This window comes from Chanos chanos, chromosome 16, assembly GCF_902362185.1.
Source record: "Chanos chanos chromosome 16, fChaCha1.1, whole genome shotgun sequence".
Taxonomy (NCBI): Eukaryota; Metazoa; Chordata; class Actinopteri; order Gonorynchiformes; family Chanidae; genus Chanos; species Chanos chanos.
In genome coordinates, this window is record NC_044510.1 from 3,489,068 (window position 1) to 3,504,894 (window position 15,827).

General features: G+C 41.4%; 2 protein-coding genes across 2 annotated transcripts in view; one reads left to right on the forward strand and one right to left on the reverse strand.

The window, feature by feature from the left end:
- Positions 1–1,447: 1,447 nt before the first annotated feature.
- Positions 1,448–5,693, reverse strand: pcyox1l (prenylcysteine oxidase 1 like). The gene is made up of 6 exons (XM_030793870.1): positions 5,585–5,693; positions 5,109–5,315; positions 4,156–4,330; positions 3,570–3,781; positions 2,572–2,712; positions 1,448–2,109 (listed from the first exon to the last, which is right to left on the reverse strand). Exons 1-6 carry the CDS (start codon positions 5,691–5,693, stop codon positions 1,448–1,450), a joined length of 1,506 nt encoding a protein of 501 aa, XP_030649730.1.
- Positions 5,694–13,789: 8,096 nt separating this feature from the next.
- Positions 13,790–15,827, forward strand: part of ppp2r2bb (protein phosphatase 2, regulatory subunit B, beta b) — a 63,876-nt gene continuing 61,838 nt past the window's right edge. The window contains exon 1 of the mRNA XM_030793545.1: positions 13,790–13,868. Within this exon, the coding sequence (XP_030649405.1) occupies positions 13,790–13,868 (79 nt within the window). The remainder of the gene's footprint in view (positions 13,869–15,827) is intronic.

The following is a 15,827-nucleotide window of genomic DNA, read 5'->3' on the forward strand; positions in this document are numbered from 1 at the left end:
AAAGAAAAAAAAATCCTCCAAAAACGAAGACATTGACGGATAACTTTCTGAAGTCACCCCAACACAACCGGTACAAAGAGTTGCTTTAATCAGATGGCATTATTACATTTACAGAAACCGCGGTCGCGTGCGCTGTCATAGTCAGCAGGTGGCATTACGGGTTACATACATATAGCCTACACACTACAACCCACCGCTTCTGCACAAGACTGAAGGTTGACAAGGGGAAAAAGACACGCAGAAGAGATTCTCATTGCTCTTAGTTCACTGTGTATAAATAACGTTTAGACTATTAAATCAGCCAGGATTTTAACGTCAGAGAAACAAAAGCCATTTGCAGTCTGTCGTGATCAACAAAAACATGGCAGAGAAAAGGGCTGTTCGTAGTAGCACTGCAGAATCCACTTTTATTGAACATCTGTTGTTACTCAAGACACCCACTCAAGAACAGACTGTCTCTCTTAAAATGAAAATGCTCCGTGTTTCCTTTTCCTTTATCAAATGTAATTCTTTTCAACAAGATCTACCGAATAGCTCTGGTATGGCACTGTTATGTAGCTCATTAGTAAGTACTCTGAAATTGAATAGAGCAGAACTGCATTTTTACATTAAATTTTGGTTTGTTTGTTTGTTTGTTTGTTTTTAGATGTGTTTTTCACCTTACATCATCTTTAAGCCAGAGTTCTGAAGCCTTGTTGGAATGCAGTATGTCATTCTTTTCATCTCATTAAAAGATGACTGTGATTCCGTAAATGAAAAGACAAGAACAGCAGTCTTCCAAATGCCTGTCATGCCTGTAGGCCTCCACTCCCCCGTCAGCTGACCTGCTGATGAGGTGGCATTAGAATTCAGCTTTCGAAAACCGAATCCTGACCACATTCTCCCCTCAGCAACAGTCAGATTTTGACAGCATCGACACCTCGCTGTCATTTCAGGACAAAATCTGTAATCTCTTCCATACCAAAAGACCTGTCAAAACCCATGCCTGTCATTTCATTGGTCTGATTAAAGAGCGTTTACAGAAACCCAGCGTAAACCTGCTGCTGGCCATGGGTTTCTTCACTCTCATTAAAAAGGCTTGAAAGTTCCGGAAAATTCAAAGAATCACAGTCTGGGCCCCTGTTAACAAGCACAGGCCATGAAAACAAACCTTTTCTTTATTATCTCGGACAGTCAGCGCTCAGCACTGATGAACAGTCATTTAAAAGGTGCACAGAAATGTGTCTCCAATACAGTCTGCATTTTATGCAAAGAATCTTTCAGGAGTAATTATTTTCATCAGTGCACAGCATTCAGGACCTTTCTTCCTCTTCCTCTGTTTATTTAAATATTGTTGCTTCGTCTAGTAATACAGTAAAGGTCAGTTATCTTTGTCTCACACATACGATATGACTGAATGCCGTTTTTTTTGTCCCGACCAAACCCGTCGTCTGGGACGGTCCTTCGCTCACAGTTCAGTTTTGATCTTGTGCATGAGATCTTTCTGGTCGATCATCTCCAGCTGCCTACTCCAGCGATGGTACGCCAGCAGGGCGATGTTTTTCGCCGCCACCGAGCTCATCTCCATGGCGCTGCCCGCCCACTCTATGCCGTTGAGGTAGTAGAGATTGTCATGTAAGACGACGGGGGGAAGCCCCTGGGCGCTGCCGTAGTGCGGGTACGCCTGCCAGTCCGTCACCTGCACCGAGTAGTACGACCTGAAGAGGGTTTTCAGTTCGGGCTTCTCCAGAGGCCGCGGGGAGAAGACTTTGTAGACGCCGGCCTCTTGCGGAGGTTTTCGGCGAAAGCCGGCACTGATGTTGACCGGGCAGACGCTAGCCACGCTGTTGAAGAAGAGCCCCTGTGTGTCCGTGGTGAGGATGCTGGAAAACGGGAAGAGCTTGGGGTCTGGAAAGCCGAAATAGGAGCAGTTGAGGTAACCGTGGACGATAGAGGCGGTGGTCTGGTGGTACGAGCCGGGCATTTCCGTAAATTGGGGATCGAAGTCCTGGAAGGAGATCCCTGATCTGACATTCTGCTGAAGGGGCGTGGCCACCACCACAATGTCATAGACCTCAGACACTTGCTCATTTTGACTGGAGTATCCGAGCCTGTATTGGTGGGATTCTCCTGAAGAGTGAGTGGATGGGAATTCAAATAAAAATTGTTGTGAAAATATTAAGTTTTCAACAAAAATATATTATTAGCATTCCCACATGCGTGCCACGTTGCTTTGGACATTATCATCTGTTCTGTTCCGTTCAGGAAAATAACCAAACAAAAACTCAGTTGTAGCAGTTAGAGCAATTTTTCTGAAATGCTAGAAGGATATTTGTGTATAACTACACTTATGTCTATGTCTATGATAAGGGCACATGAATCCAATCCTATTTCTAAATAGGTAATATTGTTGATTACATGATTCGCACAGTTTATTCAATATACAGCTTTATACCGGCTTCTACTGGCTTCTACTGGCTTCTACTGGCTGCTACGTGATTAGGCAGATAGTTAAAAGTTCCTCAGAAACATGACGCAATATGTGTGACACATAACAGAATAACGAGATATCAAAATAACTTGATAAAGTACCTGCAGTCTGGAGAGATACGGCGGTGACTTGGGCAGGGATTAAGTTAGCCTTGGCTAACTTCAGCAGCCCAGAACAAACCAGTTTATTTCCCCCTTCAACCGCCCAGAGGTTAGCCTGTGCACCGGCCAATGACACGGCACCTATGACACAGCAAAAAAACAAAAAAAAAACAAAAAACAAAAAACAAACCACAAAAACAGGAAATGTAAAAACAGTAAAGTCCTCACACTTCCGATCCTCAAGGACCAGAACTATGCTGATTCTTGCTCTTTCTTTTGAAGTAGACGGTTACTTATTTTTACGTCAGGAAGGGACTTGTGCATATTTCAGCCATTCGCAGGTATGCGTTACAGTTAATGGTTCACAGGAAAAAACGCAAAGAGTTTTTGCGATCACGTAAAGCTAGAGTTCTGAAAACCCTGGTCTGTAATAAACAGTCTCAAACTCAAGTTAAGAGCCAGAGGGAAACTACAGGTCAGGAAAAAATACTAGTGCACTTGCTAAAATATTTTGTATGGGTCTATTCTGGTATATTTCGAAATGGTTTCACTCCCTAACACAAGTACAAACATTTCCGAGAGTCTGATAAGTGAGCTACCAAAGCTGTGACCCAAAAACAAGTTTATTTTTCAGTAGAATTCTTGAATGATCACGGTTCATTTTTAATACAGTCCAAGGGGCACTTTGAGGACTGCATTAACAGTGAGTAATGCTTGTTTATTACTACTTAACTCAGGCTTCTAGGCAGAAACCAGATTAAAGCCGAAGGTAGTTTTACTTAGAATTTATTCCACTGGTCTCTTCCATCTGTCAAACCTCAAGTATCACAATTATAAAAATGTGACAAAAGGTTAAGGTAGCAGACCGGTTCTAATTTTGGGGGGGATTTTTTTTTTTTGATTATCAGTAAAGGTGACGCCTTCTGGTGTCAGGCTACAGAGAGCCGAGAGCAGCCGTGCGTTGGTGCAAGACGAACAGGGACGGTGAGGACTCTTACCGACGAACGCCGGAATGCTGATATTCTGACCGTAGTTGACCCTCATGATGGGGGAGATGACCTCATCGATGAAACGCTGGGACACGCCCAGTTCCAGCAAAGACTCGGACAGAGACCGACGGGTCATGTTGAGAAACCCGGAGCCGCCCAGAGAGTTCAGCAGCTCCTCCACAGAACTAAAGGCGTAACCATGCGCCTGGTATTTATAGATCCTGAGCCCAAAGAGAGAGAGAGAGAAAGAGAGAGAAACACAGCAGATTCAGTGAAATGTATATGATAATATACATATTTTCTGAGAGAATATAACCATCGAGGGTCGAGGCTTGAAAAGAGAACGCAGTTGATTCACCTTCTGCGCAGGACCTTCAAACAAACAAAAAACTCAGGGAAAGGATTAAATGCCCTTTACGCAAAATTTGTAGTTAACTGTTCTCTCAATTTAGCTGATTAGGGAACAACACTTAATCATTTATTTCTTAAACTGTCCCTCGTTCTCTGTTTGCAGTGAGCACCTCCCTGTTTCTCACTGAACCAAAACAGGACCGATTAACCTTTGACCCTCGATTCTGAGGGAGTCACTCCCCACCTCATGAACTTCTCCATGATCTCCTCCACCCACATCTGCATGCGGATGAAGCTGATGCCGTAACGCCACCACAGACGGAACAGGTCCAGTAAGTACCAGTCTGTCTCTTCCAGAATGATCTCTTCTCCGTTAAAGACGGCCATCTTCCCCGCCACGCTCTTCCGATACTTCAAGCCTGTGACCCAAAAAAACCATTCAAGCTAAGACACGTAGTAAAGCAACTCATTCCGCACTGAACGAAGTCAAGTTAACTGATTTTGTGCAGAAACCATAGATGTACGAATTTTTGATGATTCAGTAACTGTTCAGATAATATCGTGTAGACTTTTGAGAACAGAGATTATCGTGGGGACGTCTTGTGCCGTGGTTTCTTTAAGAATTTCTGTTAAAGCGTTGTTTACATTTCAGTTCAGAAAACTGGCCTGTATGTAAGAATCAGGAACTGACAATTCTTCAGAGTAAACTGCTGACTGAGGACCTGAGAGAAACCACAGTTCCACAGACCGATTCTGAAGACATCGTCAATAATGCGCTACTGCAGATATGGTGAGCTGCATCTTTATTTGACATGTGGGTGTGTGAAAGCAGCGTATGTGCGAGTTACACGTCACATTACTGTTATAAAAAAAAAAAAGGAACAGGGCCATGGAACCATAGAACCTTGTGATTAATGATCAAAACATTTGTTGACACAATCAGCAAAAAGTCATAACCACTCACTCTGCTGTGTGTAATGGTTCTTACTCCAACACTGCATTACCACTTTCAACATTACTGTTCACTTGCTCATGGTAAACTTTGATCAACCCAGTGAGGTTTATTAAAGTAGAGTTGGATGAAGAACCTGCAGACTACAGCTCTACAGAATAGGGTTAACTGTTCCGCTGAAAGTCGGGTATTGTTAAAGCCAAAATGGATAATTCAGAACACAGTTAATTTTGAAAAGAACCAACCAAGTTGTTTCACAAAGTCTTGCATGTGTAGGTTGAGGGAGTGAATGATGGAGCCTCCAGACTCGTAGTCTTGGTTGTTGACAGTGACTGTGGCCAGTCGACCTCCCACCGTCCCCTTTTCAAACACATCGATACGCACTTCTGGTCCGAAATGTTGACGCAAGAAATAGGCTGTCGCACTCCCGCCGATTCCTGCGCCAACGACGGCTGGGAACACCACACAAGTGAGTTTACGTTTGTCTGACTGAAATGATATTTGTATTACAGCAACAATAATTCTCACCCACAGACACCGCCTAAAGAAACGCAGACATGCAATGAAACGTTGTTGTCAACGATAGAATGCAACAATAAAAGCTCGTTTTAACTGCACTTTGATGTCACTGAAATGGAACTGTTATCCGTTTGGCCTACTGGGTTTCTAAGCGCCCATTATCCTACATAATGGCCTGTTTGAAACGAAAGTGCAGTGTTACCTATTTTAGATGGTGGTGCTCCGTCAAGCTGTACAAATCCCGCATTTCCTAGCTCGGACGAGAATGGTATTAAAATAAGAAAACCGCTCAGTAACAGACGTGACAGCATCCTGAGCAACGTTAAATGAATGAACCGCACGAGCACAGAGGGCTGAGCATCAGTGAGATGAAAATTTATCGACGGCTGCCTTAGTTCGTGTTTCAGTCCCTCAGTAGATACATAATCCTACTCCTACTCGCATAGACAGCATATTTAGATGTTCTGAATTAAGTTCGTCTTGCTGTATCGTAAGAAATAACGATACACGTATTCCAGCTTGCCTGTGGTCGACCATTATCCGGCAACAAAACCACGGCGAAGGCAGACGTTGCCTCGACCAATCAGGTCATAGTAAAAAGTCCATTTCCGGGAAGTCAACGTCCACCATCAATTGAACTAAACACGTAAAATGAATTAAGTGTTTCAGTGAGATTCAAATTTCCACAACAGTGAGTTTTTCTGATGCCATTTTAATCCTCAGTCTGTAGTACCCTCGTTATTACCCGTGTACTGTTCATTGTTTGCATATTTACTTATGGTTTGGTAAAAAAAAAAACGAAAAAAACAAGCAAGTGAAATGAAATGACGTCATCGTCTTGAAGTTACTGGCTTGAAAGCGACGTTCTAAAATCATTTTCACACTTCGTTTTGGCGAACACCTCATCCTTTGTGTGATAAAAAGTAACAGCTAAAGTCTACGTACAACGACCAGTGAGAATCATGACAAGGAGAGGACAAAGGACAAGTAGGCTGCAGGATACTTCTGTTATTTACCAAATAATGTCCTCAATACTGAGGACTTCATTTTAAGTTTGGACAGACAGAGCTGATGATCAATTGATTGTATGAAGGAAAATGAATATACTACCCATTAACTGCTCTGTCGACAGAGTGACAACGCAATAACTATTAGTCCACAAAATTAGGCTATTATCATAGTGAAAACATTATGACTTTTTGAGTATAGTTCATTTGACATACGTATGGACTATAAAGAGGACCTCAGCTCATTATACAGTGGTGAGCCTAACGAGTGTGTTGTCAGAAATCTTGAGGTTTATATTCGTGTTATGAATTGGCTGAGTTATTAATAAAGTCATCATGGAGTTAAATATTTGCACAGACTTACATGGCCTAAATAGCATAATCTTTAATGACGCTGTGGTGTTTCCAGGAATTAGTTTACTACCATTTTCTCGACATTGCCTTTTGATGTTATGAACTGATTGGAGCATGTGATTGGAGCATGAATGTTTGTAACACTGGGATCCCCATTACAGTGATGTCGGTCATTGATATAGGGCTGGAGTTCTAGAATATTCCGGAAGTCCGAAATAGTCCGGAAGAGTATTCCAATACGTGCTATTAAAATGTCTGACACTTATAAAAGAAAAAAAAAACAGAACAAATATTGAGAAAATTTCACACTATTCTTTATTTGCCTTTGAGCTGACAAATGCAAAAAAAAAAAAAAAAAACCCATCACGTAGTCTTTAATATGTATGTGTGTGTATATACATATATATATATATATATATTTTTTTTTTTTTAATTTATAATTTATTTATACTATTTATTTAAATATACCAATCATCCATGTCAGATCTCATGATCTTTTCTGCTCATCTCTGTTCGTCAAAGGTCAGTTTTGTAGTGACACAGAATTCTGGGTACTCATAAATCATACAGGTCACCTGAAGCATGGATCACTTCCTCTGTCATGTGATTTCAGTGTGTGAGAGAGTGTGGGACAAGCTTAGATCACACACACACACACACCACGCACACACACAAACACACAACAGACACACACATACACGTACACACTTGTTCCCATGTGGGATGTGTGAGAAAGAAGATTAAAAACCTGAAACTCGATGATTCACTCACTCATTCACTCACTCACTCGCTCACACACACACAGATGCAAAAACGGAGAGGTTTACACACATACGCACAGACGTGTTTCATGTTTCATCCTGATTGTTTTATGACATTCTCTGATATTGTGCGAGTAATTTTCATTCTTAACATTGATTTTCCATTATTGTGGCCCCAATTTTGTGTAATGCTCACATTTGGAAACATATCACTCACAGACACACAGGCGCGAGCGAGCGCGCGCAAAGTATGTAAGCAGTTGAATTTGCATATCGGCTGTATGCATGCAGCATTTAGATTTTAACAAGCGTCATTATTTACTTACAGTTCAAACTTTTCCAAAAATACTTTTACTGCCACTCATTTTGCAGCCAACGAGAGACTTTTAAAGATATAAGTGCGTTGCGACCGAGATTAAATAATCTTTGACCCTAAACTTGCGCGCCTTCACTGGAACGTCGTCCGTCTGCCAGTTACATAGGATCAGATTTAACACATTTATCGGCACACTGTTGGCCTCTGCTAGGTTCAGGACTTCCCCGTCGCAACCCACGGAGTTTACAGAGCGGAAATGGTGCATCGAACACTTAACCAATGTTTCCTCCTGCCCTGGCGGTTGGGGTTTTCTCAGTAAAGTCGGTTGACACCGCGTCGTTTGCTTATTATGTGCAACCACCCAAAATTGGAAAAAAAATAATTAAGTTGTTTGTCGACTGACGTCTTCATTTGTTTTAACTGGCGTATATTTGCAACATTGTCTTTTGGTGATGTTGTTACGTGGTTTATTATCATGTCTCTTTTGCAATTAGGCCACGGCTTCTTTGAGACAAGGGATAGTGCGGGGACTTTCCATTACTAAATGTGTACACTGTCTGTAAAATGGAATATACGCCTATGCAAATGAGCCGTAATCGGCTCATTTAAATAGCTTGCTCTCAGGGCCCTTATGAGGCGTTGTGAAGTCGAGTAGGCGTCCAAACGTGCTGTCCATAGTCATCACAGGTACTCGAGCGGGGTGATTCAGCAAATGCGCGCGGTACTGGTACCAGAATGACTCACCAGCTGACGATGCGGACTTAAAGAAAATGAAAGAAAAACACAAGGTAGGTTAGAGATCTTCAGTCATGAGGTATGTCTGAAGTTGTAACCATTCAGTGACGTTAAGGCTGAAAATGAAATGCTATGATAAACGCATTTGTTCTTGTATTTTCTTGAGACAGCTAAACTGTTGACTGTAATTATTTACATGATCAGTTTCTTGTGAGAGTTGTTGAACGAAATTCGTTTTAAAAAGTGAATGTCTAAGGTAAATTAAATAATGTTGACTGTTTTGTTTTTATAGAATTTTAAAAGTTAACTTGTACACGCATTCGACTATATGTGAATCATCATAACAGGGAGGATTAATGTTACGGAAAATTGTTCCCACTGTTTTCCAGTCTATTTCCAGTCTGATTCCTTCGTGGTCATAATCGCACCATGTGTGTCTTACTAGCGTGGACTGCGTAACGTGGTCCTTCTGTGGGGTTTTTTTTTTAAATCTTTTTTTATTTACTTATTTATTTTTTAACAGCTAGGCTATGTAGGCTGTAAGATCACGTAATGTTATGCTGGACTTTGTACCATTTTCTTGATCAAAAGCCTTGCGCTTTGTACATCTACATTTCTTACATATCAGTAGTTTCATTATAACTGTTGTAATACCTTTAACAAGAAGTAATCACAGAAGGCAAATATTGCGTGTGTGTTTATTTTTGGGGCGGGGGGGAGGGGGGTATGTGAGAGTGATTTTAATGGCTGATATAAGCACAGCTGTGACTTTTCTAAACAACCAATACCTTCCAACGACTCATATCCACATTTTGTGTATTGGCCTCCTCATTCAAAAAAAAAAATTCTAGAGAGAGTCACTAATTTTGCTTAAACAGTACAATGTCTTTCTTTTTTATATACTTTTTTTTATCATTTAGGCAGAAACAAATTATATTAACAAAAACATGTACAAGACTGTGAAAGGATCTTATCGTACAAGATCCAGTCAGTGAGAAGAGAATACACGTGATACACGGTGACACCACCCCAGCAGACGGTATTTTCTCAGGACTGGAAAAAAAGCATTGAGTGAGATGTATGGGCTCTCACTCCGCAGCTTAGCACATCAGGAACAAGGAAATCAGAAGAGCAAGAACACATTCACACACAGAGAGAGAGAGAGAGACAGAGAGAGAGAGACAGAGAGAGAGAGACAGAGAGAGAGAGAGAGAGAGAGAGAGAGAGGTGAAAACGGTGAAAACGTAGCACGGCCTATGTAACCCAGAGATGTCGATACATTCATTTCTCGTTTAAATGTGTTGTGTTAAATACTTGCTTTTTTGTTGTTGTTGTTGTTCTCAGATAACTGGACGCGCGCCGCCCGTGTTTCGGAATCTGGACCAGCGAACAAATTGAGGTCTTGGCTTTGAGAACTGAACTCCAAGGGTGTCAGATTATAGCTCAGCCCACGGAGCTCAGTTCTTAAGCTTGGATTCTTGTTATGCTCACGCTACGTTACTGGGTACTGAATTTCTCCAGTGACACAGATGTAGGTATAGCTTTTATAGAAATGTATCTGTATATTTTTTTTTCTGCTCGTCAGTCAATGAGTGAGCAACGCCAAACCACTGGATTTTGACTCAAGTCTTTTTTTAAAAATTTGTTTGGACAGTTTGACTGCCAGGAAAAATATAGACACATTTCTAACTTGGTTCAATGTTTGTTTGTTTGTTTGTTTTTAGTTTGTTTGATTACATGATGGTCAAAAGAAATAAAATCTATTTCAGTAGTCTGTAATCAATTTATTCATACAAAATTGTTGCCTCATGGTTACACAGTGATTCATTTTCAGTTTCTTGGGTGGAAGATGCAAAATTTTTTTTACTAGTTTATGTCCTTTCTCTTACATGCGACAGTATCAAATTTATGATTGAACACCAAATTTGGCTTGTAAATTCATACGTAAGAACAGAAGTAGTTTCTTTGCAAATTATGCCACTCTCTCACAGAGTCTGCTGACGGCGCCATTACAGAAAAAGATTACATTACGGAATCTGTTTACCCTGGAGGATTTCTGCTCTAGATGCTGAAACTGGAGTCTGGCACAGATGGTTTTAAATATATGGGATACAAAATGCACTTTTTTTTCTTGCTATTTAACCGAACCATCAGTAGGAGCAGACCAATTATCTGTAATCGTTTTGAACTGTATGCACAGTCCAGCAGAGGTCTGTAGGATTTGAAAGTAACAGCAAATTATCTGTGATAACCATAACAATAAGTTCAATGTGCATAAATACATAAGGGAGAACCGTGTCATTCACTGATAGATGCATATACCTGTGGAGGAGACAGAGACTAAGTGTGCGCTAGTTATTTGTTTTTTTTTTCATGTTTTAGAGCCTCAGTGACAACATTCAGATGTTTAGGGGAAAGAATTGTCAGTACCGGTAAACTGGTGACAGATACTCTTTCTGAGAATGCAGGCGTAAGAGTAAATCAATTTGTAATTGATCTTTTTAGGTTTTTCGATACTTTAAACAAGAGGAGTTTCTTTCATATTTCTTGTCTTTATGTTTCCATTCAGTTTTTGAAAAGTGTTTTTTTTTAAGTAAAAATAATGGCATAATCTCTCTCTCTCTCTCTCTCTCTCTCTCTCTCTCTCCCTTTTAAGAATTGTTTTGCTCCTGAGAGAAAAGAGTTGAATGTTATTCCCTTTGTTGTCTGAGAGTGCTGTAAGTTTACACAGTTTTCACAACTTTAATGTGGATATAATACTTAAGACATTATTGGGTTCATTGTACTGAAAAGCAAAGGAAGATTTAAGATGAAGATTTGCACACATTTCACACACACACCCACACACCCACGCACAATGAGAGAGGGTGAGAGAGAGAGAGAGAGAGAGAGAGAGAAGATTTTTAGACAAATGTGCAGATATGGAACAATATTGAGGTTAACCCACATTCATTACCCCAAAAAGTTTTGTGTCCATGTAAAAAATATCTGTCTTGATTGATAAAGAAACTGATAAGCTTTCGCACTAAAGTTACAGAATAAATGAAGATGATTGTCTTCACAATCATCCAGTTTGCAAAGAGTTTTCTTTCACAGTAGGCCACCTCTTTTCAAAATAGTGTTGTTGTTTTTTTTCCTATGCTGACCTACCATAAACTGGATAAACAACATCACACCCTCTACTGATTTTAACCACACATTACAAGTTATACAATAAAACAGATTCAATAACAAAACATATAGTGTGTCCAACATGATTTCATTTTAACGTCTTGATGAAAATTACTAGTTTGATTAAAAAAAAAGCACTCAAAACAAATTCTATGCACAAAATCACAGTTAACACTTTGGACTAAATCACAGGTTCTCTCGGGGCTGTTTACAAAACCTGAGCGAACTGTTAGGCTCTGAATGTGTTCCATGTGAGTCATTTCCTTCATGAGATGTAGGCCTGGTAAGCGCAGCCTGAGGACCTAACCTACAGGTAAGTGAATACAAGCCTGTGTGACTGTTTTTTTGGGGGTTTTTTTTAGCTGGTGGGTATGGAAGAAGAGATAATACGGTGAGTAAATGTAGGGTGGTTCAGAGATGGAAAACTCCACAGAAAACATTAGCTGTGAAAAAAAAAACCAAAACAGTGAAGAAGGCCTGTGGTAATCGCTCCCTGACGAGCTAAAAGCATTACTCACACGCTAAAAACTGGAGCTGAAGTCTCTCTCTCTTTCACTCACTCATACACACAGACACACACACACATGCACACACACACACGCACACACACACAAACATAATCTGTAGATGCACCATACTCCCAAACACAGTTTCACAGACACTTGCACGCAAACAGAGCACATACAATTTGCATAATATACACCCACTAGCGTACGCGCGCGCACACACACACACATACACTGTTTCAGAGCGTGCTGAAGGAAGAATAAATCTATCTGTTGAGCTCATTATGTTCTCATGGCACGGGGTGGGCATTGGCTGACTGGGGGGTGTTAACGTCAGGACTTTAATATGCTGATAGTCTACGCTACAGAAATGAACAGATGGTAACTCCAAACCCAAGGGACTGCTATTGATTCTGCTTTTGACACTGGGGACTAAAACTCCAGATTAAATGAGATTCAATATCAGTCAGTGAGAAAAACTAACATAAAAACGTCCAAATGTTTCCAGTGATTTCCAGACAAGTAACGGTCTGTTATTTGAACGCTCGAGAGAGCTGCTGACTTTTTGCATGAGTGAGCAGGTGGGCTCCCCCTGGTTTCGGAGGAACCTCAGGGTATCCTGTCATCAAGCGAAAACGACGTAAAAAAACAGATGTGTCTAAGCGATGACCTCATCAGAAAAAACACTCCTCACTGATTGTGTTGCCCAATCGTGTGAAAGCAATGTTTGTTAATACACTTGAATGGAGATCCCCATACCTACTGAACTATTTTCTGCATCACCGTCTTCACCACAAACTTTAAGCCGCATAGGCTATATCTTTCCCTCACTTTACCCAAATGGGCATGTTCCTAAGAGACATGCTCACAGTGAATCCAGAACGAACTGAGATTACCCAATAATCTTTATTTGCACGAATACAGGAATGAATTTATACCACAAGCTGCGATTACATACCATGCCCCGGTGACCTATATATTACGTCACCCACTCATATGGGATCTTTAGGAGACATCGAGGATAAGTTGCTTCTGAAGCAACATTCGCAAATAACAGCCAGTAACTGGTGGTTTTAATTTAGTGAACTGTTTGAATCATTGTTACCTTATAACCTAAATTATCATAATATTCCTTATTCGCCAGGTTTTTGAAGCCTTGAGAACCATTCAAGGCTTCAAACTTTCCACGTATCACCCGAATAGCCGTTAATTCGAGACCTTTGAAGCGGGTGGACAGAGGCGAAGTGTTACTATCGGATTCCCCGCTCTCATCAGACCGTAATATCTTCCCTACTGACTTCAGCAAAATAACACGCATCATTTCGTCTGGCAGGCGGCTGGGGAGGGAACAGCATGTCGCTAGCAGAGGGCTGCGTGGAGATATCCCCACTCCTCCGACCGAGGGCACTCTGTGAGGGAGGTTTCGCGTTTATGTAAGCCACCGAAAAGGGATGAGACCCTGAGCTGGCTCGGAATCGCAACCACTTCTCACGGCGTTCATAGGTTAGCTACGTGATTCGCGCACAGTGCGATGCGGACGAAGGACCGATTAAAAAGATGAAATGCTTCTCCCGTTACCTGCCTTACCTCTTTAGACCTCCGAGCACTATCCTGTCTTCGAGCTGTCACACAGAAGGTAAGCACTTACGGTTGTGTGGTTGTTTACAAGACGGGAGAGCGACTCTCATTCTGGGGTGCTTGGGTGCAGTTGACAATTCGAATAGGAAGCCAATCGGGGGTCTGTCTGGCACACACACACACACACACACACACACACACACAAGATGAGTTCGCTGTGCCACTGGCTACCTCATACTCGTGTTTAGTTCACTTGCGGGCAGTGGGATCTTTAGGCTGGCGTTCGAGATTCCGATCGCACCGGGTGTGTGGAGGATCTGACCGGGTTCTTCCACTGTGTTGCATTATTAATGTCCCTTCATCTGGCGTTGCACTATAGAAAGACCGATCATAGTTATAGGACTACCACTGTGTTTATCTGCTGAAACACTCTGTCTGTTTGGTTGTGTTTGTTTGTGTGTATGTGTGTGTGTGTGTGTGTGTGTGTGTGAGAGAGAGAGAGAGTGTGTGCGCGTGCGTGTGTGCGTGCGCGTTTGCTCTTTAGGTTTGACAGACACTAAAATAATACCAAATAAATAAATAAATAAATAAATAAATAGGTCAGTGCTATAGCATGACAATATGATGGACATGTAGCAGCCTACTTAAGCGGAACTTGGTAAATAATTTATACTCCTTCAACTGAGTGTATAAAACGGAATCTCTCACTCATTCATAATTGTCAGTAGCCCCTAGTGTGTTTCACATCATGGGTGTACCTGCTGCAGTTCCTACGTTTTTCATGGCATTTGATGAGGTTATGAGAGTATCCTAGTATAGAACGGTTTACAGGATTTAAACACTGAAAAGAACCGTAGTCGTTTAATACTAGAAATCTATTAAAGCAGCACTGTCGCGGAAGCAATAAGAATGTTTTGCCATGGAGCGTTTTGTGTTCCGGACAGATTTTCGTATCTGACCTGAATGACCGGCCCACGACAATACCAGTCCCTTTGCCAGAAATGCGTCGTTTGTTGTTTGGCCTGCACGTGCTATGGCTTGACCAAGGTCCAAACGGTGAAGGTTTGAAAGACTGATAGACCTAAACATCCTCAGCCATGAGCAAATGTTTTTGGAGTTGTAGAGAAGAACGGGCTGGCGGCTGCACCGTAAATTTAACCGGCGCCTCTGTTAACTGTTCCGTAAGCAAGGGGGGAGGATTCAATCCACGGCCTCGTAAAATAAAGACAAGCTGGTGATTTAGCACCAGCTAGCCTAAATGAAACGCATTTAAATGAGGCGGGGGAGAAACCCTGTTGGTTTTGTGTATGTGTGTGTGTGCGTGTGTGCACGTGCGGGCGTGCGCGTGTATCCAAGTGTTCATACTGATCTACTGTGCATGTTACGTCATTAATATAGAACCAATATAACTTAGTGGAAGTGATTTTAGTAAACTTTCCTCTCTGGAAATTAGAGGCCTAATTGACTTCTGTCCTGTTTCATCATAAGTCCTTCTGCCAGATTGAGCATACCTGCATAGTTTTGGAAAATATGATGACTGCACAACACTTTCACATCTTTAAGAGAAAATAAGTTTTAGTCCAGACCATATTTATTAGGGGAACAGAGCTGTAATCACAGGATAATTTAAAAAAAAAAAAAAGATCCACTGCACAGCGGCCAACCACTGAAATCACCACAAAACTGAAATGTTATTTTTCACTGTCTTTTATGCGGCTAGTTTATTCTTTTATGAACCTCACCTTTCAGTTCTCTGAATTATGAGAGAAAGAAAGAGAGAGAGAGAGAAAGAGAGAGAGAGAGAGAGCACTAAGGAGTTAGATAGTGAGTCACACACACACACACACACACACACAGACAATAAAAAAGAAAGCATTTGAATCTCTTATTTGTTCTTATGGTCCATTACGAAGATCCAGCTCCATGAGAGGAAAGACCTCGTCATCACATGCCGATGAGGACAATGGACACAGATCCCCCTTCAGGGAGGGACGTCAATAAGACCTGACTTCCTGCC

Bases quoted from the DNA above. Each gene is read 5' to 3' on its own strand.
- pcyox1l (XM_030793870.1), bottom strand. From the start codon at position 5,693: ATGCTGTCACGTCTGTTACTGAGCGGTTTTCTTATTTTAATACCATTC. The intron at 3,782-4,155 runs GTGGGGAGTGAC...CTTTGGGCTCAG, and splicing joins ATCATGGAGAAGTTCATGAG to GATCTATAAATACCAGGCGC. The intron at 2,110-2,571 runs GTACTTTATCAA...CTCACTCTTCAG, and splicing joins CGTATCTCTCCAGACTGCAG to GAGAATCCCACCAATACAGG.